We start from the raw sequence: 27,967 nt of genomic DNA, 5'->3' as shown, positions 1-27,967 counted from the left end.
CACGCAAAAATACAGTGTATAAACAAGATCTAGAGTAGATAAACTGGAACTGATCCACAGAGAGGACAAGAACTACCTCTTAAGGGGGATTGGGAAAGACTTCTTATAGAAGATGAGATTTTAACTGAATCCAAAAGGAAGCTGGGAGATGCACAAAGGGAGGGAGAAAATTCCAGGCAGAAACTCCCAGGAGACAGTCAGGAGATTCCAATAGAATTCTAATAGCATAAATTACTGGAGAAATCTATAAAGGCAGCACGTAATAAAGGAAAGATCCCCGGGCTTGGAGACAAACATGGGTTTGAATTCCAGTCTGATACTAGCTAAGCAGCTCTGTTTAATTTACTGAACTTCTCTGAGATTATGTTCTCACATCTATGAAATGTAGATAATAACAGCAACAGCAACAATAATTCAACTACTTTCACAAAGTCAGTGAGCACCAAAGTGCTGCCTATTGGCCAGGCACTGTGCTAATTTGAACTTAACTTGACCTTGTCGACTACAGTGAGTTGGAGCACCTGAAGTTCTACTTGTGTCTCCCTTTCTTTTCCAAGGCTGCTCTAAGCTTCTGATTAACAGTTTCAGCCTCCAACTCCCACATAGCACAAAAAAAGGGAGATAGGAAGCACCTTTAAGCACTCAGTCCAGTGCCCTCAGAGGGAAGGATGTTGGCTATCTGAAGCAGCCCAAGGTTTCTGAGATCTAGTTCAAAGCCCTGCATCCTTCTTGCTTGTTTCTTTTCCTGTGACCAAGGAAGAAAGAAAAGAAGAAAAGAAAAGAAAAGAAAGTGGAGACGGATATAAAAAGAAATGAAAGGAGAGGAGGGTGTAAGTTAGGAGACAGGGAGATTGGCTGGAGGAGAGGGTTTATTTGAGGAAATATTGAGTGGTAGCCTGGAAGGTGATCTGGGAAGTTCAGATGTGAGGCAATCAGGATCTGAATCTCCTCCTTTGCATAGCATTTCATAATTTATAAAGCACTTTCATATTCCTTAGAATTATAGGTTTTGGATGGGTGGGTGTGATTGGTGATAGTGTAAAAAAAAAATCATTATTTAAATTGCAAAGTTTAAATTCCTTTTGAGAAGAAGTTTAGGTAAATAAAATGCTACCTCTCTGAATCCAGAACTGAACTGTTGGAGAAGCCACCATGAAGAAGCCTCCAGACCACAAGTTGCACAAAATTGAACTTTGGGTGTGGTTGATTGAACATTTATTTGTATGTATACTTTTATGCCAAAGGGGACTGCCCCCTAACGGCTTTTTGTCAATGTTGTGTTCAACAATTATTGGTTTTATTCTTTTTTCTCTTATCCTCACACTATTGTAATCTTTTAAGTTTATTATGTTTTTATGATCCTTTTGGGGAAAAATTAATTTTTCCAAAATGATAATACGGGGGAATGTAAAAAATAGACTCGAATACAGGACTACAATCCCCATGAGCCTTTGCTCCACTTCCCCAGAATGCCTTGTAATCTCACCTGGGCCGAGATCGAGAAGGTATTTAAGTGGATTCAAAGGCTTTTGAAGAGGTCTTGGTTTTTTTTGGACTTCCGTTTTGGAGCAGAGGCGTCTCTTCCATGATGTGAGGTTATTTTGTCTAGGCCTCTGGCCTAGGCACATGTTTCTTACTTGTATATTCTTAATCTTTAACCTTTAATAAACCTCTAAAAAATATAATACTCCTTGCAGAGAGAAACTAATTTCTACCTGCCTCAGTCTCCCCATATTCCATAAATTTTAATCTTTACAATAGTGATGGTTGTGGGCACCCTTATAGATCCTGCTATTGGAGGCTGGGGCCAGTGGATTGTTTGAGTTCAAGAGTTCTGTGCGACTAAAGCCAATGGGGTGCCCACGATAAGTCTAAACAGTATGGTAAGCTCCTGAGAGATGAGGGCTATTAGGCTGCCTAAGAAGGGGTAGAGTAGCCCAGATCAGAGCTTCTGTCCCAGGCTGCAGTGAGGTTGGGACCACAAGTAGTCATTTTGCACCTAGCCTAGGAGAGAGAAAAATGGAGGAAGAGGGAGGAGAGAGAAGGAGGAAGAGAAATTTCCAAATTGGAAGATGCCTCAGAGTCCAATCCACACTGAAACAAAAACTCTCCCTAAAATATAACCAATAAGTGACCATCTAATATTTTCTTGACAACCTGCAGTGGAAGGGAAGCTACAACCTACTAAGGCATCACATTCTATTTTGATATCGTTTAATTACTTTTTAATTTTAAATTTATTTGTTTGTTCATTGCATTTAAATTCCCAAGTAATTCTCCACCTTCCTCCCCTCCTCACACTAGAGAAGGCATCATTTAACACAAAGATATATATGTATGCATAAAATTATATTTTGCTTATTTCTTTTTATCAGTTCTTTTTCTGGAGGTGATAAATTGTCAAAAGATATGGATTAAAAAATCAAAGCTATATATAACCATATAAAAAAGCTCTAAATCATTATTGATCTGAGAGATGCAAATCAAAACAACCCTGAGACATTACCTCACACCTATCATTTAATTATTGTGGAGTTCTTGTTTATATCAATATTAAATTTGCCTTTTTGGAAACTTCTATCCATTGATTCTGTCAGGCATCATCCCATACTGGATAGAAGTACAATCAATGGCTCTGAGTTCTGTTCTTGCTTCTGCCACTCACTCACTAGTTATATGACTATATAAGTCATTTTACTCTAAATGCTCTAAGCAATTCTCTAAGACCCTAACTTGTAGGTAAGATGCCAACCTACATTGGCAGAGGGGGTTCCCTCACCACGGAGTCCTTATAACCACGAAATCATAGATCTAGTCCATATCCTACCCCTGTCCAAAGACAATAATTCTACCCACCCTCAGGGGCCAGAATTTTATCCCTCTATCACCCTGACATTCTGCCTGTAAACACTGTAAACACATGTCAAGAAATGCTACTGAACTCAATAAGTTCAATTTAGTTCCATTTAAATGACCTTTTTTTAAAATCCTGTAAATCTAAAGGGGGAAGTAGAGAGTCAGAAGGGAAAGTTCTTTTTACCAAAGACATCTCCTTCTGTAGAGAATGAGAGGCTGGCTCACTATTGCTGCAGCTTCTAGAGAACTCTTCTTGGCAACTGAGAGTGGTACAGAGGATCTCATGTCCTGTTGTCACTGACTTTTTCTAAGATCCAGAGCTGGGCCTGTCCTACCCTGGAACAAGACCTGCCTAGACCCCACCTCCAGCAAATCTCTAGACCCCATTTATTTCTCATTTTCTTCAGTACTCCAGATGTAGAGTTTCTCTCTTCTCTCCCTCCCTCCCTCCCTCCCTCCCTCCTCTCTCTCTCTCTCTCTCTCTCTCTCTCTCTCTCTCTCTCTCTCTCTCTCTCTCATGCTATTTATCTAACATTTTTGGCAGAATTAATGAGGTTTTCATACTATAATTCATCTTTAATGATATCCTAGAATACAACCCTTCATTTTCCTCTTCTATTTTTATTCTTTTTATGTCTTCCAATGAATGGATTTCTGTCAATTGTGTCTTGTTGGAACATGTCTCCAAAGCAGGGACAATTAGCCCAGTTTTACATGGGAAAATTCAATCAGGTGAAGTGATTTTCCTTAGTTTATAAAAATAAACCAGGGTCACTCATTGCAACAATTGGAATTAGGGTTCTTTGTGCCAGTTCAAGGAGTTTCAAAGATTTAGCTTCTATCCGTCACAATTCCTATATTTGGCAGCAAATGCTTCTCTAAATAAGTTACTGTGTTGTAATTCAGTTCTATTTATACCTTTCCTTTATTGTATTTTGAATTTAGAAAACTCCAAATAAAATGAGTTTTCTCTTATATGAAGAACAGAAAACAGAATTGTACCTTGAACCACAACCATGCATATATTGCTTACTTTTCCTTTTAAGTATATTATGAATTCAACATGTAGCATGCTACTTCCCTGAGTCTTCTTCTGGACTTCTTTCTATTCTATTTTTTAAAAAATAATTTTTTTTCCTCAATTATATGGCAAAAAATTCTTAACCTTCATTTTTAAAGTTTGAGCTAAATTCTCCCCTTCTCCTCCCTGAGATGGCAAGCTGATGTAGATTTTGCATGTGTAATAGTGAAAAACATCTTTCCATATTAGTCTTTTTGTGAAAGAGAACTCAAAAAAAAAAAAGAGAAGTGAAAAAATAATGTGAAAAATAGTATGTCTTGGTCTGTATTCAGATTCAGTTCTTTCTCTGGATACTGATGACATTTCCTATCATGAGTCCTTGAGAATTTTCTTGGATCACTGTCCTGCTAGGAATACTTAAGTCATTCATAAATGTTCATCATATAATGCTGTTATTGGTGTAATGTTCTCCAGGTTTTGCTCACTTTACTTTGCATCAGTTCATGTAGATCTTTCCAGGAGCTTCTTAAATTATTCTTCTCAACATTTCTTAGAGCATAGTAATGCTATAAGATTACAACTTGTTTAGCCATTCCCCAATTAATGAACATCCCCTATGTTTCCACTTTTTTGCTACTGCAAACAACTGCTATAAATATTTTTGTATAAACAGGTCTTTTCCCACTTTATCTATCTATCTATTTATTTATTTATTTGCCTGCTTCTTTTGAAAAATTTTATTTAATTAATTTAGAATATTTTTTGATGGTTACAAGATTCGTGTTCTTTCCCTCCCCTCCCTGCATCTCCCTCCCATAGCCAATGCACAATTCAGCTGGGTTTTATGTGTGTCATTGATCAAGACCCATTTCCATATTATTGATAATAATTGCATTAGTTTGATCATTTAGAGTCTACATCCTCAATCATATCCCCATTGACCCATGTGATCAAGCAGTTGTTTTTCTTTTGTGTTTCTACTCCCACAGTTCTTCCTCTGAATGTGGACAGTGTTCTTTCTCATAAGTCTCTTTTCCCATTAAACAAAAAACCTCTTTGGGTTACAAATCTAGTAACAGAATTGCTGGATCAAAGAACATATACAGTTTTAAAGCTCTTTGAGCATAGTTCCAAATTGCTCTCCAGAATAGTTGAATCAGTTCACAACTCCACTAGCAGTGCATTTGTGTCCCAGTTTTGCCACATCCTCTCCAATATTTATTATTTTTTTTATGGTTATATTAGCCAATTTGATAGGTATGAGGTGGATCCTTTTAATTTGCAGGTTATTTTCATTTATATTTCTCTACTCAAGTTATTTAAAGCATTTTTTCATGTGATTATATATAGCCTTGATTTCTTCATCTGAAAACTGCCTATTTGTATCCTTTGACCTATTTGATCAATTGGTGAATTATTTGTATTCTTATAAATTTGACTCCATTCTTTTTATATTGAGAAGTTAGGCCTTTATCAGAGATATTTGCTATAAAGTTTTTTCTTAGCTTTCTCCTTTTCTTCTAATCTTGTTTGTATTGGTTTTGTTTGTGCAAAACCTTTTTAATTCAATATAATCAAAGATATCCATTTTAGAGCCTATCTTTCTATCTCATTTGGTCATAAATTCTTCCCTTATCTATAGATTTGACAGGTAGACATATATTAGACAGGTAGATTAATTTGCTCATTGTAGAACCCTTTATATCTAAATCATGTATCTATTTTTATATTATCTATAATAAAGCTTCCTCAGAGGGGAGAGAAGCTTTAAGGTAGGAAGATAGAGACAGGATAGAAGTTTTAGATACCACAAGGGGGATGACGGAGTCAAATTAGAGATATGAGGTGGCAGGAGTGAGTCTTTATTAATTTTCCATGAGCCACAGCTAAGCTCTGATCAAAGGACCCTTCCGAAGGCTTTTACCAGTCCAGAGATCCACATTTAATACCACACAGGTCAGAGAGGTGAATAGAGAAAGATTAAAGATGGAGCTTGGCTCTGGCCAAGCTCCTGCCAGGACAGCCATCAGCTAGCCTGAAAGAGAGAGAGAGAGCTAGAGGCGGAGCTTGCTGGGTTACATATACCCTTTGATATGCAAATATACACAGTACATAGGGATGATCCTCATTGGTTAATGACAAGGCATAGGTGTGGTTTCTCTTAACCAGGCGAGCACAAAGAAACCTGTTTTCCCGCCTAACCTGGGGGAAGCTGGGGTCAAGGGTCAGAGGCCTTCCCAGCCATGTGCAATACTGAGCATGCTCAAGACTGAGTATGCTCTCTTTTAAGGCAATCTGCACATACCAACTGTTCCCCTTGCCCATAGCTAGGGGTGGACTGCTACATATAAGATATGAAATAATGGTCTAGGTGCAGTCTCTCCCCTGTATTTTTCCAGTTTTTCTAGCATTTTTTGTCATATAGTGATTTATTATCCCAAAAGCTTAGATCATTGGATTTATCAAACACTAAATAACTATTGTCATTTGCTACTATATATTGTATAATTAATCTGTTCCAATGATTAGACCAGATTGTTGTGATGATTAATTTTGTAATACAGTTTGAGATCTGATATTCTCTAAGCTACCTTCTTTCATATTTTTTCCAATGATTCCCTTGATATTCTTGATCTTTTGTTCTTCCATATATATATTCTGTTATGTTTTTCTAGTTTTATAAAATTATTTTTGGATAATTCAACTGGTATGACATTGAATAAGTAGATTAATTCGGGTAGGATTATCATTTTCATTATATTGGCTCCACCAACCCATGAGCAATTTACATTTTTCCAATTGTGTAGATCTGACTTTATTTGCCTAAAAAGTGTTTGATAATGTCCTCTTTTTTTCCTGACAACCTTAACATTAGGCCCCTTCTCTCTCTTCCAGCTTATTCCCCAGTTATGAAATGTCTTTCTTTCTTCAGTCCTCTGATTTATTTATGATGCCTTTGATATCTAAGTCATGTATACATTTCCACCCTAATCAGACCATTCTTTAGAAGATCTGATTTAGCAATTTCTGATCAGTAACGATAGAGATACTTGGAATAACAGAATCAGGTCTTGGAAACCCACATTCTCCACCCTACTCAGTGTAACAAGATTAGGAAGGGCTGCATCAAACTCAAGATTTAATTATTTGAGAAAATAGCTTTCAAGAGACATGTGCAAAAAAAAGGGCAGACCTCTGGGTGGTCCTAAGTCAAGCTTGAGCCACCATTGGCACATATGAGACGCAGGAAGTGAGGTAGAGAAGAGCCTCTGGAGTTCTCGGGACTTCCTGTGAGGAGGGCTAGAGTTCAGTTCAATCCTGGAGCTTGAGGTTGTAGGAGCCCTGCAGACTGCTTTCCTTCAGATTGGTCACATGAGTGATAAGGACTGATTCCTTTCCCTGCCTTGGCTCTCCAAGGCTTTAACGCCTGCATTGGCTCAGCCTGAGCCAGAGTGGTTCTGAGTTAAACTCCTTTCCTTCTCTCCCTCTCTCTCTCTCCCTCTAATATTTTCTTCTTCCTGTTGTAATTAAATTACCATAAAAATTTGGCAACTGATTTGAGTGTTTTGTTATTTGGGATTTCCCTAGGTGACCATTTAAAATTAGATTTTTTTCAGTCTCAAATATAATTTTAACTGTTACAGTAGTATGCTGTATGCTAATTCTAATTTCTGCCAAACTACAATTTTTGCTGAATAGTGAGCCCTTATCCCAACAATTGGAGTCTTTAGCTATAATAAAATGATGCTACCTTTACTTTATTCTATATGTTGTGTATATTTAAATTATTTCAATGATTAACTTTCTATGTTTTTTATACCAGTATTAATTGATTTTGGTGATTAGACAGAGCATTTATTAGTCATTTGCTATGTGCTAGGCACTATATTAAGTACTGGGGATACAAATACAAGTGAAAAAATACAATCTTTACTCTTGAAGAACTTAATGAGGGAAGACAACATATATATATATATATTCATATATATATATGAAAGGGAACAGGACAGCAGGATCAGGTGGGGTGGGTAAAATCTATTGGAGAGGAGATAAAAAATCTAGAGAGTTCAGAGTGGTGTTGAGAGTAAAATGATCATGGCTTGAATAATGTGTGACTCACCAATCAGAAGAGAGGTAGATATTGCATGAAAAGACTGCTGGCAAGAAGATAGAGTTCATAAAGTTCATAATAGAGCTGGGAGCAAAGTAAGCATGGGAATCATGAAATGGTAAACCAGTCCTGAAACTTACCAGGATGAAGAGAGGGCTATAACTGTTATGGAATATAGTTTGAATTGTTGAATTGCTTGACCAAATTCATACTTTTTTTCTTTATGTATTTTTAGATTCTAGACATTTTGTTCCTCTAGATGAATTTTGTTATTGTTTTTTCTTGTTCTTTCAAGGAATCCCTTGGTAGTTTGAGAGCTATGTACTGAATAAGAATATGAGTTTAAGTGATAGTTGTCTTTTTTTTGTTATTTTGACTCAGTCTAACCATGAACAAATATCTCTAATTATTCAGGTCTTTATTTCTATAGAGTGTCTAGTTATGTTCATATAGTTTCTGTGTATCATTTTTGGTAGGTAGACTCCCAAATATATTCTATAGTTACTTTTAATAAATTTTTTCTATCACTTCCTAATATTATACAGAAATAAATTTTTGTTTCAATTAATTTAGTTTCGTGAAGGATCTCTAAAAAGAGGCAAAAAGGTGATAGTTCTGATTCCTTTTTGTCTATACTTATACTCTCAATTTCTCATCCTCGTCAATGTTACAATCAACATTTTCCCATACTATATCAGATAAGAGTAGCCATAGTGGACATCCTTTACTGCTGATCATTTTGAAAAATCTTTTGCCTTTATTACATATAATGCTGGCTGTTGGTTTCCTATAGACATTATTTTTCCATAGTAAAGAAAGGTCCATTTATAAAGAATCAGGGTCCTTCCTTGGGAAAAGATTAGAGTGCAGACCAGGAAAACAATGACTATACTTCTCCTGGGATCTCACCACCTTGGAAGCACTGCAAACTTTCATATCTCTACATCTAGTTGTCTTGAAAGCTTTGGAAAGTCCAGAGCCTCGAGGACTCTATGCTTTTTTTTTAGAATCAGGATTGATATTTTTAAAAAAGCTTAATCAACATCTAATGATATAATCATATTTTTTGTTTTTATTATTAATATACTTTTCTTATATTCATGATTTTCTTTCTATTAAGCCAGTCTTCATTCTTGGAATAAACCCAGGAATTGTGGATTTATATGGGTCACAAGAACATTGGATCATATGTGGGAAAATTGGGACACTAATACACTATTGGTAGAGTTGCAATCTGATCCAACCATGGAGAGCAATTTGGAACTATGTTCAAAGGACCCTAAAACTATGCATACTCGTTGATCCCTCAAATACTAAGACTGTATCCCAAAGAGATTATAAAAGGAGGGAAAGGATCTATTTGTACAATAATATTTATTGCAGCTCTTTCTGTGATAGCAAAGAATTGGAAATTGAGGGTTGTGCATCAATTGGAGAATTGCTGAGCTGAAATACAAGTTTTAGAATACTATTGTGCTATAAGAAATGACAAGCGGATTGATTTCAGAAAAATCTGGAAAGATTTACATGAACTGATGAAAGGTGAATCAAGCAAAACCAGAAGAACATTCTACGCAGTGATAGCAATATTTTTTGATGAACTACTAAACATGACAGTTATTCTTAGCAATACGGTGATTCAAAAGACAATCCTAGAGAATCATGGGATCACCACAGAGGCCAGAGGTTCAGCTCCTTCATTTTATAGCTAAGGTAGTTGAGGTCTGGAATATCTGTTAAAAATACATTGTTGTAAGTAGATTGAGAGCTAGACTTGGAGACAGGCATCCTGGTTTCAAATCTGGCCTCAGATTTGAACTTTCTAGATGGGTGACCCTGGTCAAATGACTTAATCTTCATTGTCTAGCCTTTACTTCTCTTCTTCTGCCTTAGAACCAATACATAATATTGATTTACAATGGAAGTTAAATTTTAGGGGAAAAAAAACCATGGCATACATAGAAACACTCATGATGAAAAATGCCATCTGTTTCCAGAGAAAGAACTGATGGAGCTTGAATGCAGATTGAAGCATATTATTTTTCACTTTCTTTTTTTTTTTGGTTCGTTTTGGTTTTTTTTTCCTTGAGTTCTCTACCACATAATAACTAATGTGGAAAAATGCTTTATATGATTTGCACATGCAAATCTATATCAGATTGCTTACGATCTTAGGGAGGAGGGAGGGGAGGAAGGAAGAGAATTTGGAATTTAAAAAAATTTAAATAATGTTAAAAAATAAAACAAAACTACATGTCAAATGCAGGGAAGAGAAGAAAGGGTGGAGGATCATGGACAAACAAGACAGCTTTGAAAGATGCTAAATTCATCTCAGATTTAAAAAGAAAATCACAAGCTGTACATAATAAAGATTTTCATTTTCATGTACAGCCCTTTCAGTTCTGCTATATTTAGGAACATGCTCATTTTTATGGAAATTTATTAAATTCCGAATTTTAAAAAGAATAAACAATCAAAAAAGGTGTCTTACTTCTATTGCTAATTATTTACATTTTCCTTTAGAGCTAAGAAGCAAGAAGACTTGTCAGCGAGATGGTAAGTCCTGGATTTTGATGGGCCCTGCTGTTCTTTGTCTTTGCTTGGCTTATGCCCTCCCTTTCATATAAAGTACTTGCTTGGCAGACCTTCTTTCCCCTTCTGGAAATGTTTGCTCTTCACTGTCTGCACCAAAGGTCTTGGACCAGAGCCTGGCACAAAACACCAACTAGTTTTGGAGAAAGTAGTTTGGGCACTTGGGATTTGCTCCTTTTTTGGTGCTTCATTAAGATGAGCTCAAAGTTTTCACCAAATACTCTTTGCTCAGTGCTTTTCCATGCTGAGATAAAAGGTGCTACATGAAAATAGACTGTGTTTATTGCTATTGTCACATGCAAGAACACTACTAAATGCTAGGAATTTTATGTTTTATTTATAAACAGAATGGATAATACCTTCCTATCTGATGTTCAATGGCAGGTGATTAGAAGTTGGTTTTAAAGAAACAAAGAGGGGGCAGCTAGATGGCTCAGTGAATTGGGAACCAGGTTTAGACACAGGAATCTTGGGTTCAAATTTGGCCTCAGACATTTCCCAGCTGTGTGACCCTGGGCAAGTCACTTACCCCAATTTCCTGGCCCTTACCACTCTTTTGCCTTAGAACTAATACAGTAGGATTCTAAGGCTGAAGGTAAGGATTTAGAAAAGAAAAGAAATAATGAGACAGCAACCTGTTTATGAAGCAGCTAAATTGTACTGGGAATATAGTACTGGGCCAGAAGTCCAGGAATCCCTGAATTCAAGTGTTCTCCTATATACTTATTAACTATGGGACCCTGGGTAAATCACTTTAGTCTGTCTAATAATAATTATAATAGCTAACAGTTATTAAGTGTATATCAAGTATCAGGTATTATATTAAGCATTTTATAAATATCTCATTTGAGCCTCACAATAACCCTAGGAGGTATTTGCCTCAGTTTCCTCTGTAAAATAAGCTGGAGAAGGAAATGGTAAACCTCTCCAGTATCTTGGAATTAGACCTTGACCTCCTGGTCTATTTCATTTTCCACTTCCCTCTAAAGAAACAGAATCTCAGGGATGTTAATGCAAGATAATTAGTAGCAGACACAAGATTTGAATCCAGGTCCTCTGACTCAGTTTCCAATTCCCTTTCCACCCATCTGAAAAATGATTGTTGTGGGGGGCTTGAGGTGAACTCCCTGGGTTTGGGAAGGGTACCCTTTGCAAGAATGCAAGACTCCAAAACTTAGCTTGAAAATAAAAAGAGAAATTTATTAATTTAGGAGGTAATGTTGAATTTGGCTAGGAGGGCAGCATAGACAGAAAGCTGCCTCCCAGAGGTCATCATTTCTGGGGTCTTCATACTCTTTACAACAGGTGATACATGACTTGAGGAGGGTATGCGCTTAGGCACAAGGAGGGGGGTTAGTTAGCCTGAATACATAGGGGGTGATCCTCATAGTTTAGGGGACAAATAAGATATTGTAGATACAACCAGATGGTATCAAGGCATAGCTTGGAGGTGTATCTCTGTGTCCATCTCAACACCTAAAGGATAATCTAAGGAGGATAATCCTGGGGGGAAGGGGGGGCTTTCCCTTTAATGTGACAGGGTCTTATCAGGAGGTTTTTTTATGTTTTAGGGTTACTAGTCACAAGGATGCAAGGAAGCAAAGGAATTTTCCTTCTTACAGTGACCTGAAACACTTCTATAATTTGGGGGTACACCGTCCCATGCCATGATGACTCGAATTTTTGTTATTATTGTTGTTATTCAGGTGGCAACCTAGATAAATGACTAAAATTATAAGCTGCTAAATACCTTAATTTCATCCCTAATAAGCTCAGCAATAAGCTTATGTGCATGTTGTCATTTAGTAGTTTCAGTTGTGTCTGACTCTTCGTGACCCCATTTGAGATTTTCTTGTCAAAGATAACTGGAATACTTTGCCATTTCCTTCTCCAGCTCATTTTACAGATGAGGAAACTGAGGCAAAGAGGGCTAAGTGCTGTTCCCGGGATCACACAGCTGGGAAATGTCCCCCACAGATTTGAATTCCGGAAGAGGAGTTTACCTGACTCCAAGCCCAGTGTTCTATCCACTGTACCACCTACCTGCCCCAGACACTAAGTTACCACATATATATACATTAAGTAGATCTTTCACAAATCACAAGACCATAATAGTAAGGATTATATTATTTATTGTATTTGCATCCCTAATGCCATAGTGCTTGGCACATAGTAGGAGCTTCATAAATGATTGTTGATTGATATAGCCTAAGGTATCAACCAGATTAATTACTGTCATTTTTCTTTTCTTTTTTTTTTAAATTACATGTAGAAACAATTTTTGACAGTTGTTTTCTGACATTTTGTCATTCAGGTTCTCTCTCTCCTCTCCCTCCTCTCTGAGGTGGCCAATAGTCTGATATAGGTTGTACCAGTGCTTTCATGAAATCCGTATTTCCACATTGTTCATGCCATGACAGAAGCCACATATGACATATAGTAAAAACCTCATGAAGGAGATGGAGTGGAAGATCTGCAACTCCAACAATTCCTTCTCTGAATTAGGGATGCTTTCCAATTGAGATAAATGTTATATCCATTTTTATCACTGCTTGCTATTATCATGGGGATAAACTAGAAGCCTTCCCAATAAGATCAGGAGTGAAACAAGGATGCCCATTATCACCTCTATTATTTAACATTGTACTAGAAACACTAGCAGTAGCAATTAGAGAAGAAAAAGAAATTGAAGGTATTAAAATTGGCAATGAGGTGACCAAGCTATCACTCTTTGCTGATGACATGATGGTATACTTAAAGAATCCTTAGAGAATCAACCAAAAAGCTAGTCAAAATAATCAACAACTTTAGCAAAGTTGCAGGATACAAAATAAACCTGCATAAGTCATCAGCATTTCTATATATCTCCAATCCATTTCAGCAGCAAGAATTAGAAAGAGAAATTCCATTTAAAATCACTCTAGACAATATAAAATACTTAGGAATCTATCTGCCGAGACAAACACAGGAACTACATGAACACAACTACAAAACACTCTCCACATAATTAAAATTAGATCTAAACAATTTGAAAAACATTGATTGCTCATGGGTAGGACGAGCTAACATAAAAAAAAGACCATCCTACCCAAATTAATTTACTTATTTAGTACCAAACCCATTGAACTACCAAAAAACTTCTTTATGGAATTAGAAAAAAAAACATAAAGTTAATTTGGAAGAACAAAAGATCAAGAATATCCAGGGAAATCATGAAAAAAAATGCAAAGGAAGGAGGACTTGAAATCCCAGATCTCAAACTAAACTATAAAGCAGTGGTTATCGAAACAATTTGGTATTGGCTAAGAGACAGAAAGGAGGATCAATGGAATAGACTTGGGGTAAATGACTTCAGCAGGACAGTCTATGATAAACCCAAAGATCCCAGTTTTTGGGACCAAAAACCATTTTTTGATAAAAACTGCTGGGAAAATTGGAAGACAGTATGGGAGAGATTAGGTTTGGATCAACATCTCACACCCTACACCAAGATAAACTCAGAATGGGTGAATGACCTGAATATAAAGAAGGAAACTATAAGCAAATTAGGTGAACACCAAATAGTATACTTGTCAGATCTTTGGGAAAGGAAAGACTTTAAAACCAAGCAAGAGCTAGAAAAAATCACAAAATGTAAAATCAATAATTTTGATTACATCAAATTAAAAAGGTTTTGTACAAACAAAACTAATGCATCCAAAATTAGAAGGGAAGCAACAAATTGGGAAACAATCTTCACTACAAACACGTCTGACAAAGATCTAATTACTCAAATTTATAAAGAGCTAAACCAGTTGTACAAAAAATCAAGACATTCTCCAATTGATAAATGGACAAGGGACATGAGTAGGCAATTTTCAGTTAAAGAAATCAAAACTATTAATAAGCATATGAAAAAGTGCTCTAAATCTCTTATAATCAGAGAAATGCAAATCAAAACAACTGAGGTATCACTTCACACCTAGCAGATTGGCTAACATGACAGCAGAGGAAAGTAATGAATGCTGGAGGGGATGTGGCAAAGTTGGGACATTAATGCATTGCTGGTGGAGTTGTGAATTGATCCAACCATTCTGGAGGGCAATTTGGAGCTATGCCGAAAGGGTGATAAAAGGCTGTCTGCCCTTTGATCCAGCCATAGCCCTGCTGGGTTTGTACCTCAAAGAGATAATAAGGAAAAAGACTTGTACAAGAATATTCATAGCTGCACTCTTTGTGGTGGCCAAAAATTGGAAAATGAGGGGATGCCCTTCAATTGGGGAATGGCTGAACAACTTGTGGTATCTGTTGGTGATGGAATACTATTGTGCTAAAAGGAATAATAAAGTGGAGGAATTCCATGGAGTCTGGAACAACTTCCAGGAAGTGATGCAGAGTGAGAGTAGCAGAACCAGGAAAACATTGTACACAGAGACTGATACACTGTGGTACAATTGAATGTAATGGACTTCTCCACTAGTGGCAATGCAATGACTCTGATCAACTTGGAGGAACCTACGAGAAAAACCACTATCCACATCCAGAGGAAACACTGTGGGAGTAAAAATACCAAAGAAAAACAACTGCTTGAATACATGGGTTGAAGGCATATGGTTGGGGATGTAGACTCTAAATGAACATCCTAGTGTAAACAACAACATGGAAATGGGTTCCTATCAAGGACACAAGTAATACCCAATGAAATTGCATGTTGGCTGAAGGAAGAGTGGGTGGAGGGGAGGGAGGGAAATAATGTGATTATTGTAACCAAGGAATAATGTTCTAAATTGACTAAATAAACTTATTCAAAAGGGAAAAAGAAAAATCTTAAATGTCTGCCCCAGGAATTGCCTCTCCAGAGCTACCTTAGGGCCTCATCTACCATTTCCAAACTTACTCTAGCCTCTTCCAGGGATTTTGGAGCTTGATCAGAAAGAATGTCTCTGTTTTCCCATCTGCTTTCCTGATACTTCTCTGTTTAAAAAAAATTCAGGCATCAACTTCCTTTTAATTATTTTGTTGCTCCAATTCTACCAACTGGGAATTAGGAAGCAGCCAAGTATAATTAAAAAGAGGCTGTGTTTGGGACCAGAAAGCCCTCATTTATGTTTCAGCTCTGCCCCCCCTGCCCCATGTCCTTTCCAAATCTCAGTCTTCTCTATAAGATGGACATGATACTATTTGCACCATTACAACTTTGAGCCTTACAAATGTATTGACTATGAGGCTCAAATGAAGTGACCTGGAAGTGGTATTTAAACATCACCTATTATTAGGACTGCATTTGAACCTCTAGTCCTGATAATCTGCCCTTTTCCTCTGAAAAGGATTTGACACTCCCAAGAATGGGTTGTTGAATCGTTCAATGGTATCTGATTCTTTGTGACCCACTGGTCCATAGAGCTCTCCAAGTCCTTCTATCCTGAACTCTTTCTCAGTGTCTGGCCAAGTTCATGCTCATTGTTTCTGGGACTCTCATCATCTTATCCTCTGCTGTCCCCTTCTCCTTTTGCCTTTCATTTTCCCCAGCATTAGAGTCTTTTCCATCATCTCCTCATTTCCAGCATCTTCTCTTTATTTGGCCAAGATATTTAAGCTTCAGTTTCAGTAGCTGACTGTCCAGTGAATTGTCTGAATGAGCATACAGACACATTAGCATAAGGCAATACATGTAAGTTTAGGGCAGCTAGGTGGCACAGTGGATAATGCACTGGGTCTGGAGTAAGGATGACTTCAGTTCAAATCTGGCCTCTAGAGATTTCCTGGCTGGGTGACCCTGGACAAGTCACTTACCCTTGCTTGCCTCAGTTTCCTCATTTATAAAATGAGCTGGAGAAGGAAACAGCAAACCACTCTAGTTTTGATTTTATAAGATTATTCACTTACAAAAATGAATAATGTGGAAATAAGTTTTGTGTGATAATACATGTATAACCCAGAAGGAATTACTTGTCAGTTCCAGAATGGGGGAGGGAAAAAGAGAGGGAGTCAATATAAATCATATAAATTTGGAAAACTTATATAGAAATTTGTTATTAAAATAAAATTTTAAAACATTTAAAAATATTTTAAAAGCAAATTCATGGATAAGGAACCCTGGACCACTTCTAAATTGAACTTTGAATTGTTCTTCCTATGACTCTATGTTGGTCAGACAAATGGCAGGTGACTATTGCTTATTATAGGGAAGTGGGAAAATGGCTCATTTTGGAGAGGAAGAAACTGAAGAAGCCCACTTACGTCCCAAGATGGCAGGACAGACCTCCAGCTGGAGATATTCTGGAAACAACAGAAATCCACGTAATAGGAGTGCTCAACAGAAGCTTTAAGGCAAGAGGTCCTTACATTGGGTCCATGAACTTGCTTTGTAAATATTTTGTTAACTATATCAGTATCATTGGTTGCCTTTCTAATCCCATGTATTTTATGCATTTGAGGATATTATTTTATGTGAAGGAGTCTATAGGCCTCACCAGGCTACCAAAGGAGTCCATAACAGAAAAAAAGATTAAGAACTCCTACTTTAATGCGTTTGGTGTGTATATCTCCTGTAACTTATTCAGATGGGAAGCAGGTGGACCCACAAAATCCACTAAGGATTCCCCCGCTCACACATGGGACCAAGTAGTCAGATGCAAAGGCAAAGGAAGGGAACATACATTTGTTATTTGGGGGAATATAAGGCTGCAATTACTACTGTGAGGGTAAATAAGCTCTCTGAGAAATGAGTGAAGAGGGGAGAGAACCCAACACTACAAAGGGTCTCATTCTTTTTTTTTTTTTTCATTTTTGTTGTCATGCAAAACACTTCCATATTGGTCATTGTTGTAGGAGCACACTCATACATAATCAGACCCCCCAAATAAAACCAAAGACATAGGGATGTGAAAGATGCCTCCAGCAGTTCTTTCTCTGGAGGTGGAGCGCATTCCCCATCATGCCTTTCAGGATTGTCCCAGATCAGTGCATTGCTAGAGTAGCCAAGTTTTCACAGATAATCATCGTCCGATATTGCTGTTGCTGTGTACAACATTCTCCCTCTTCTGCTTATTTCCCTCTGCATCAGTTCCCACAGATCTTTCCAGCTTTTTCTGAAGTCATCTTGCTTATCATTTCTTATAGCTCAATAATATTCCATCACCAACATGTACCACAACTTATTCAGCCATTTCCCCAATTGATGGGGATCCCCTCAATTTCTAGTTCTTTGCCACCACAAAGAGCCCAGCTATAAGTATTTTTGTACAAGTAAGTCCTTTCCAAAGGGCTTCATTCTAATGTGGATTTGTTTTTCTCTTTGTCCCTTTTGTCCTTGACACACAGGGCAGAGTCCAGAGACCTCCACCTGGACAGCACCGACATTGTGAGAAATGTTTCCATCGACAGTGTCAGGTTCCAATCGAGCCAAGTATCTCCTGCCTGGTGATCAGTTGCCGCCGGCTTTGTGGAGCAGCTTTTCACATGTGTAAAGAGGAAGAGCATGAGTTACTGTGTCCCCTAGAGCAGGTTCCTTGTCTCAACTCTGCTTATGGCTGTCCTCTCTCTATGGCCCGACATAAATTGGCGAAGCACCTTCAGGTGTGCCCAGCCAGCGTGGTCTGCTGCTCCATGGAGTGGAACCGTTGGCCAAATATAGACTCAGAAACGATTCTTCATGAGAATATTATGAAAGAGCCTCATAGCGAGGAATGTTTGGATACAGCTCTGGCCATCCAGGATCAAAAGGTCCTTTTTGGCTCCCTGAATATGGTAGAGCTTTTCCCAGAAACCAGAGAGTTCACTGAGGAGGAACTGGAAATGGACACTGATGCTATTTTGGAGGAACAAGGAGCAGTTGGGGGGGTGGACTCTCATTCTCTGTCAGTAAGTGGAATGTCACCTAATGGTGAGATGGTGGAGCTGAGCCAGCAAGAACGAGAGGCTTTGGCAAAAGACAAAGAAGGGATGGATCTGGCCAGTTTTGGGAAGTGGGAAAACATTTTCAGCAAAGAGCATGCAGCATCTCTGTTAACAAATTCATCAGCAAACCCTGAGGGCAAGAGTAATAAAGACGCAGGGAGAGTACAGAATTCCAGTCAGGGCAATGCTTCTGAGAAGGGCAATGACATGGAGAAAGAAGCCCAGGCCAACCAAGAGGAGAAGGACCCATACAGAAATATGGAAACCACAGGATTTGCCCCTTGGCAAGATGGCGTACTGGAAAGACTGAAGGCAGCAGTTGATGTAAAAGACTATAATATGTACCTGGTGCATAATGGAAGAATGCTGATCCACTTTGGCCAGATTCCTGCTTGCACTCCTAAAGAAAGGGACTTTGTCTACGGCAACCTAGAGGCTCAGGAAGTCAAGACCGTTTATACCTTCAAAGTTCCGGTCAGCTACTGTGGAAAGAGGGCTCGACTTGGTGATGCAATGATGGCCAGTAGGCCAAGTGAACACAAGGCTACAGATACATCAGATTTGGGAATTGATGTAGAAGAACTACCAAAATCTGATCTAATCAAAACTACCCTTCTGTGTGCAATGGAAAGAGAGCTGAAGGGCCATGTAATCTCCGAAGCAAGGAGCATAGATGGACTCTTCATGGACTTTGCAACCCAGACCTACAACTTTGAGCCAGAACAGTTTTCCTCAAGTACAGTGTTGGCGGATCTCACTTCTGAAGTTCCCCCAGGTCTCCACGTGGAACTCCAAAGTGAGTGTGTAACCAGGAGACATAACAAGAGTAGCTCAGCTTTTACTTTTACATGCAACAAATTTTTTAGGAGGGATGAGTTCCCATTGCACTTCAAGAATGTCCACTCTGATATTCAGTCATGCCTCAATGGCTGGTTCCAGCATCGATGTCCCCTAGCCTACTTGGGGTGCACCTTTGTTCAGAGTCATTTCCGCCCTCCTGGGCAAAGAGCCAAAGTGATCTACAGTCAGAAACTCAGGACGTTTGCCATCAAGCCCGAGGTTGCTCCAGAACTGGGGCCCAGAGGGAATGGCCAGAGGTTGCTGACCAGCCTGCCCCTGGAGATACTGCAGTACATCGCTGGTTTCTTAGATAGTGTCAGCTTGGCTCAGCTGTCCCAGGTGTCTGTCCTCATGAGGAACATCTGTGCCACGCTCTTACAAGAGAGGGGGATGGTTCTCTTGGAGTGGAAGAAAAAGACCTATTCTCATGGGGGCACCGGCTGGAGAGCTCACCAGAAGGCAAGTATACCTGGCTGCTGATGTCCCAGTAAAGGTCTCTATTCTGACCTATGTGGGTAAACTGTGTTGTACAGGAAACAATCCTTTAAGATTTTTTAAATTGGAAACACAGGTCAGCATTTGGGACATAAATAAATTGTGCTGATACTGAAAATCTCCCCCAAAGTTTTGAAAACCTGGAGGTGATTCATGTAACTTGAAATGTTTTTACCTGAGAACATTACACGAAGAATTGCTTTATCAATGAGTACAGAAAAGGGGTAGTGTATGATGTTTAGAGTATAATAATGTGCAAAATAAAAAATAATGTGTCCAGCTTCCGATGATTGTACGGGGAATTCTAAAACCGTATTTAAGTTTTCTACACCAAAAATTTTGGTTATATTTAGTTGTAGGAATGTCTTGTTGATATTCTTAGTGTGCTAGGCCTACACACCAGGTTCTGGATTCAAATCTGGCCTCAGCCACTTCCTAGCTGTGTGACCCTGGACAAGTCACTGGACCGCCATTGCCTAGCCCTTACTGCTCTTCTGCCTTGGAACCACTACACAGTATTGATTTCAAGATGGAAGGGAAGGGTTGAGTGGTTGGGTTTTTTTTTTTTTTGTGGTTTTAAAAATATATATTCTTAGTTTAGTCATCTAGGTAAAAATTGTTTCTGTTCTTCTTTCATCCATCTTTGACTGAATCAAATTTGTTTATTCTTGGCCTGTAGTTGTTTGGGTCTCTTCTGAAAGTAATTACAAGCAGAATGAAAAATGTATTCATATCAGCCAAAAGGGTTTGAGGACTGTTTGCAAGTGTGCTCCTTGCTGTATCCTTGCTGTTTAGCACAGTATCCAGCTTCCAGCTACTTAGGAAGATTGCCCAACGTCTTAGGTGAGCTTTGACCTTAGGGCTCCCTGATTTCAGTCCTCTAGACATTGAGGCACTGCCTCTTACCTTAAAGCACTTTCTCACAACAATCCTGTGAGGGAGACGAGACAAATGGTTTTACAACCATTTGGCATTTTACTGATGAAGCCTGATCAGAGAGGGTAAGTGATTTGTCCAAGACCACAGCTAACTAGGGCTCCAACTCAGGTTGTCTGTCTTTCTTCTCTTTTGGCCTTCCTTCTGTTAAATTTAAAATGATATCTCTGATAATAAAAATATTATATTTTATGAGGTTTATTAAGGATCATTAGAAATCAAGGAATAAAGAAGATACAAAATAAAACCATGTGCCCATGGCTGATTAGCCCATTTAAAATCGCCATGCTTAGCTTACCACTGTACTTGCTACACCATTGCAAAGGAAGAGAAGAGAAGAGAGCGAGGGAGGTGTTACTGCCAGTTAAATACTGATGATGTGATCTCACCAACGTGGAGACTCAGGAGAGATTATAGGGAATTATGGGAAATACCAAGGACTTCTGGGGAATGAAGTCTAGGGTTTAAAATCTCCATTTTTACACTTCCCGCCCAGAAGTCTGATGAACTCTTCATCCCTCAGAAACCTGACAGGAAGTAGAGAAGTAGAACAGGTAATTGGAAAATTGCCATTGCCCAGTTTGATTCAATTCACATGACTATTTACATCAATGTAAATAAAAATATCAACATTATTATTTATATTAGTACAGTATTGTTTTATGCCCTTTACTTGGGACCACTCCACCCTCCAAAACTTGACTCAGTGGGTCAAGAAGCACTTCCTATTGTCTACACCTGGGCATTTTTCTCTGTCTTGTCTCTTTGGGAAACATAAACTACCTCTCTGATGTGTGTGTGTTAGGATATTTAGGGATGGTTTATTTTCTAGTTGTAGAGTATAAGTTTCTGCTTGTGCTACTATATAGTGGTTCTAAGGCAGAAAGGCAATAATGGCTAGGCAATGGAGGTTAAGTGACATGCCCAGGGTCACACAGCTAGGAAGTGTCTGAGGGCAGAGTTGAATCCAGGATGTCCTGCCTCCAAGCCTGGCTCTTAATCCACTGAGTCACCTGGCTGCCCCCAACTACCTCACTTCTGTCAGTAGTCTTCTAGTCTCTGAGCCTAGACGCCATGGAGTCATTATTTGCTCTTCTTTATTCTTTTATGTAATCCATCTTCAAATCCCATTGTCTTTTCCTTTGAAATATCCCTCAGATTAGCCCTTCCCTCTTCATTCCTTCTAGCTCTACAATCATGAAATCCCCTGAAACCACTGCAACCAAAACCCAGCTGGTACATGCTTTAAAGATTTTAAATGTTTAAATAAATGTTTAAATTTTTATTTAATTTCATTTATTTTCATTAAAAAACTTTAATTAAAAAATTAAAAAACATTTAATTAAATGTTTAAATAAATTAGGTTCTTTTATGTATCGGGCATGATCTCCCTCCCCAGAAATCTTTCCCTTAAAGTTTCTACTTCCCTAAGTGTTCAGTGATCTTCTACCTAATTATGAATTGCCACTTTGTGGTATACAGAGGGAGTATGCTGTCTGGTCTTTGCAATGGTTTAATTTTCCAATTAGGTGGACAATATCCTATTTGAATGTCATTCTATACTTAAATCAATTAATCAAAAGGATTTAGTAAGCCTCCGCTATGTGCCAGCCACTGTGGTAAGCACTGGGAATACAAGTAAGATACAGTGCGGTACAGAGGCTAGAGTAGTGCCTTCCTGGGTTCACAATCCAGGCTCTGACGCACACTGGCCACGTGACCCTGGGCAATCTATGTAACTTCTTTCTAAGACTTGAAGCTGCAGAGATGTTAGCCCACATTGCTAAAGAGAGTTTACTTACCCTGAAAGTACCTACCCAATACTCTATACCACCAGTTAGACCTCATCATGGCCATCATTTTGTCATAGTTACTGTTATTGTTGTGTCCTTCCCAGGGATACACTGGAGCCAGTTCAAACTCAGGAGCCATTTATTAAATTTTCTTTTTTTAATGTTTGATTTTTTAATTTTTAGCTATTTTCCCATGGTTACATGATTCATTTTTGCTCTCTCCCCTCTTATTTCCCCCTCCCAGAGCTGACAAGCAATTGCACTGGGTTTATTTATTAAAATTTCAGTGTTAACACACTTGTTGTTGCTCAGTCCTGTCCAATTCTTCATGACCCTATTTGTGATTTTCTTGGCAAAAATACCAGAATGGTTTCCCATTTCCTTCTTCAGCTCATTTTACAGATGAGTAATTGAAGCAAACAGGGTTAAGGGACTTGCCCAGGGTCACACAGCTGGGAAGTATCTGAAGTCATATTTGAACTCCTGATTCCAAGCCAGAACTCTATTCATTGCACTACCTAACTGTCCTGCATGAGCATTCACACCCAAAATATCTTCAAAAACTACAAATCAAAGGCTTGATCTACTGTTTTGTAAAGTGTCTGGACTTAGAAAAGTAATGCATCTGAGTGGCTTAGTGAATAGATGCCAGGCCTGACATCAGAAAGGCTCATCTGCTTGCATTCAAATCCAGACTCAGACACTTCCTTTTTTTTCTTTTAAACCCTTACCTTCTGTCTTAGAATCCATACTGTGTATTGGTTCCGGCAGAAGAATGGTAAGGTTTAGGCATTGGGGGGGGGGGGGGGGAGGTGACTTGCCCAGGGTCACACAGCTGGGAAGTGTCTGAGGTCATATTTGAACCCAGGACCTCCCATCTCTAGACCTGGCTCTCAATCCACTGAGCTACCCAGCTGTCCCCAAGGTAAGAGATTTTTTTTTAAGTGTCCTATAGTTCATCACTCACCCCTGTTTAGATCCACTTGTTAAACATTTACCAGTACATTTCTAGAGCTGGTAAGTTCCTTGAGGAGGGGATTGTTTTCATTCTTGTCTTTGTGTCTCCACCATTTGGTAGAATGCCCGGTATACAGTATGTACTTAATAAATATTTGTTGAAATGAATTGAATTGATTCCCTCCCAACAGATCTGGCAATTCAGCAGCCTTTTCTCCAGAATTAACAGCTGGCAGTTTAATGAAGTCACCTCCATGTCCGAGCACTTGAAGACGTGCCCCTTCAACATTGTGGAACATAGGACAGACCCAGTTCTTCTAACCAGCATGTGTGAGCAGCCCGAGCAAGCCAGGAAGAGCTTGGTCACCACCTTCAGGCCTAGACCCTGAGGAGGAAATCCTTCCAAAGGTGCTTCCCCAGCCTCCTAGAAGGAGAATTGGGTCATGATTTTGAGGATCAGCTTCCTGCATCTGTGGAATCTTGGGTTCTTAGAAGCTTCAGCCAACTCTCCAAACCTAATAACTCCTTGTTGTAGTTGCTGAGGTTAGCTACATTACCTCCCTCCCTCTCCCCAGCTGATTAATTCCCTTACTGCTTGAGAAATCATTCTAAAAGAAAGTAGCTCATTAGGCAATCAGGAAATCAAGAAGAAAATACAGGCTTTAGAAGAGGAGAAAGGAAGACAATTACCCAATGGACAGCCCTCCCCATGAACAGGGTTCATTCATACAGGCATCACAGAACAACTCCCAAGCTGAGTGCTATTGAGGTGAGGAACTGCTCAGATCCAAAAAGGATGCGTTGGGGGACTTCAGAGTTAGAGATTCAGTGATTTGGAGAAGAGGAAAAGGCAAGGGCCATAAGGTAGAAGGACTCCTTCCACCAGTTGTATGTATAAACATTCAGAGGGAGTATGGCGGGGACACAAGCCAGAAATAAAGTGGTCCCTGTCACTTGGCTAGCTTATAGTCTACAGATTTAGTGCCTTTGATTTCTCCCACCTTCATCATGGTCATTCCTTGAGAAAGAGAAAAGAGAGAATAATGATTCGATACAACGACATGTAGCTACTGGATTATCTGGCATCAGAGTAGCTGTGATTGATTTCAAATCTGGCATTTTTAACTCAGAGCTGGATAGCACCATTTAGAGAAATGGAGAAAAGACAAGTTTTATCATTTATAGGAGCAAGACCTGGCTGTGGATGTAAATATGATGTGTGACTTTGGGAAACCCAATTTTCCTTATTACAATCCAAGCCAATTGGGGCAGCTGAGAGCCAGGCCTAGAGAGAGGAAGTTCCTGGTTCAGATTTGACCTCAGACCATTCCTAGCTATGAGATCCTGGTCAAGTCACTTAATCCCACTTGCCTAGCCCTTACCTCTCTTTTGCCTTAGAATCGATAAGAAAGAAGGTAATGGTTTAAAAAAAATTAAATTCAATCCAATAAATATTCCCTAAGCACAATACAAGACATCATGCCAGGTTTTGGAAGTATGTAGACAAAATGAAAAATAATCTTTGCCCCCAAGGGACTTTTAGCCTACTGATGGGGACCATAGAGGATCATTTGAATAGAAATAGAACATTGTTTCCCATTGCTCTGACTGTATTGTGTTTTTTTTTTTGCTACAAGGCACTATTTTTTTAAAAAAATTAAAACCCTTAACCTTCCATCTTGAAATCAATAGTGTGTATTGGTTCCAAGGCAGAAGAGTGGTAAGGGCTAGGCAATGGGGGTTAAGTGACTTGCCCAGGGTCACACAGCTGGGAAATGTCTAAGGCCAGATTTGAACCCAGGACCTCCTATCTCTAGGCCTGGCTCTCCATCCACTGAGCCACCCAGCTACCCCCACAAGGTACTATTTTCTAAGGGCACCTATGTGCTACAGTGGCTAGCAGGCTAGACCTGGAGTAAGGAAAACTTATCTTCCCGAGTTTAAATCCATCCTCAGATACTTTGTAACTGGACAAGTCACTTAACCTTATTTATCTCCATTTCCTCATCTGTAAAATGAGCTAGAGAAGGAAATGGGAATCCACTTCAGTGTCCTTGCCAAGGAAATTTCAAATGGAGCCACAGAGAGTTAGACATGACTCAATGACAACAATTTTTTCTAAGATTATAACTATAGACTTTTTGAAGATCTTTCACTAGTTAAATCAAGGAGCAGGGGGAAAGGGGAGCACTGAGGGTTCTAAATAAGCATACCAGTGCTTAAAAGTAAAGAATACAGCTGCCTCAGAATTTGGCTTGGAGGATCTGTGTATTTTCTGGCCTGTGGGCAGGAAGGTAAGCAAAGAAGCATGTGAAAAGTCACAGACTTACTAAAGGAGAGTCAGGGACTGACCAAGAGGAGTAAAGAGATGAGGGGCTAAATTGGAAGGCTTAGCAGGCAGCATTTTGGGTGACTGGGGAGGCTGAAAGCGTTTAAGAATGTTGACCTGGAGGTGGAACACAGGCAAGCAGGTGGAGGAGGAGTCATTCACTCCAATTCTGTTGGCAGTCCATCCCCAGCTTTGTTACCTCTGATTCCTTAGGCACAGTTCTGGTTAAGTATGTGTTAGGAGGAGGAGAAGGAGGAAAGGGATGAAAGAAAATGAAGTTGTTTAGAGAAAGTGGGGATTGGAAAACAGGATGGTTGGTAGGAAAGGAGCTTCCGGGGACAGAAGAAGAAAGAGAAGATGAGGGGACTAAGAAAAGCTTTAAAGTGAGCAGAACAGCAAAGGTTAAATCGCTCAAAGAGATTCCTAGGAGAAAGAATCTTTGGGGGGGCAGGAGGGCCAAGGGGCTGTCAGGCAGGGCCTTGCCTGAAATGAAGTTCAGCCAGAATTAGAAGAAAGGTCTAACTCAAACAAATGTTCACAACCCTTTCTGTGTATATTGTGGATCCTTTGGGCTGGTTGGTGAAGCCTGTGAACCCCTTCTCATACTGTTTTAGAAGACATCCAGTATATACGGTTGGAAAGGAAATCAGCTATTTAGAAATAGAGTTTTTAATTTTTTTTAAAATACAGTCACAGACCCCAGGTCAAGAATCCCGAAACTAAAGAGATCAGACAGACAAGACCATTTTTTCAGTCATCAGGAAGCTAAGCAAGTGGGCTTGGACTCGGATTTGGGGGAGAAGTGAGGTGGGGAAGACAAGGTAGATGGAGACAGAGGAGGCAAAACAGAAAGGCTTTATTACTTTGTGGAACTGAAGAAATATGAATTAAATAAAAAGATTGCATATGCCTGTAAGTATTTACCTGTATAGAGTATACCAACAAATGCCACACATTGCAATAAAGTAACTTGGCGCCCTAAAGCAATGGTTGTCTGAGTATGCCTTTTGGGGATGGCTAACCATAAAGGTTATGGTCCTGAAGGAGAACTTCATTCCCTCCCTCTCCCTTGGATGATTATACGATGTGCTGATAAACATTTTTTATGACCTTATGAAGAAAAACATTTTTATTGTCATGCAAAACACACTAGAACAAACCCATACATAACTAAAAGCCTAAAATAAAACCATAAATACACTGATGTGAAAGACAACGTCAACAGTATTTTCTCTGGAGATGGATAGCATTGCCCAACATAAATCATTCAGGATTGTCCCAGATCCCAGATTGTCCCATTGCTGAAATTAGCCAAGTTTTCACAGATAATCATCTTCCAATATTGCTGTTATTGTGTACAACATTCTTTCAGTTCTGCCTATTTCTCTCTGCATCAGTTCCTGCATATCTTTCCAGCTTTTTCTGAAATCATCTTGCTTATCATTTCTTTTTTTTTTTAATTTTATTTAATTAGATGATTTAGAATGTTTTCCCTCCCCTTCCCCCACCTCCTTCCCATATCTGACACACAATTCCACTGGGTTTAACATGTGTCATTGATCAAGTCCCATTTCCATAGTATTAATATTTGCACTAGGGTGATTGTTTAGAGTCTACTTTCCCAGTCATAGCCCCATTGACTCATGTGATCTAGCAGTTGTTTTTCTTCTGTGTTTCTTTTCTCACAATTCTTTCTTTGGATGTGGACAGAATTCTTTCTCATGAGTCCCTCTGAATTGTCCTGTATCACTGCACTGCTGCTAGTAGAGAAGTCCATTACATTTGATTGTACCACAGTGTATCAGTCTCTGTGTACAATGTTCTCCTGGTTCTGCTCCTTCCGCTCTGCATCAATTCCTGGAGGTTGTTCCAGTTCCCATGGAATTCCTCCACATTATTATTCCTTTGAGTGCAATAGTATTCCATCACCAACATTTATCACAATTTGTTCAGCCATTCCCCAATTGAAGGGCACCCCCTCATTTCCCAATTTTTGGCTACCACAAAGAGTGCTGCTATGAATATTCTTGTACAAGTCTTTTTCCTTATTATCTCTTTGGGGTACAAGCCCAGCAGTGCTATGACTGGATTATAGGGCAGACATTCTTTTATCGCCCTTTGGGCATAGTTCCAAATTGCCCTCCAGAATGGTTGGATCA

The 27,967-nt window shown here is 39.0% G+C and overlaps 1 protein-coding gene across 1 annotated transcript in view; it reads left to right on the top strand.

Annotated features, from left to right (window-relative positions):
- FBXO40 (F-box protein 40) overlaps nt 1-26,791 on the top strand; it is a 32,236-nt gene extending 5,445 nt beyond the window's left edge. The window contains exons 2-4 of the mRNA XM_007493772.3: nt 10,512-10,544; nt 17,883-19,757; nt 23,671-26,791. Coding sequence (XP_007493834.2) covers nt 10,542-10,544; nt 17,883-19,757; nt 23,671-23,868 — 2,076 coding nt within the window. The 5' untranslated portion in view covers nt 10,512-10,541 and the 3' untranslated portion in view covers nt 23,869-26,791. The remainder of the gene's footprint in view (nt 1-10,511; nt 10,545-17,882; nt 19,758-23,670) is intronic.
- The last annotated feature ends 1,176 nt before the right edge of the window (nt 26,792-27,967 follow it).

The sequence above is a fragment of the Monodelphis domestica genome, chromosome 4 (genome assembly GCF_027887165.1).
Source record: "Monodelphis domestica isolate mMonDom1 chromosome 4, mMonDom1.pri, whole genome shotgun sequence".
Classification (NCBI taxonomy): Eukaryota; Metazoa; Chordata; class Mammalia; order Didelphimorphia; family Didelphidae; genus Monodelphis; species Monodelphis domestica.
This window is presented reverse-complemented; position numbering and strand designations above follow the sequence as displayed.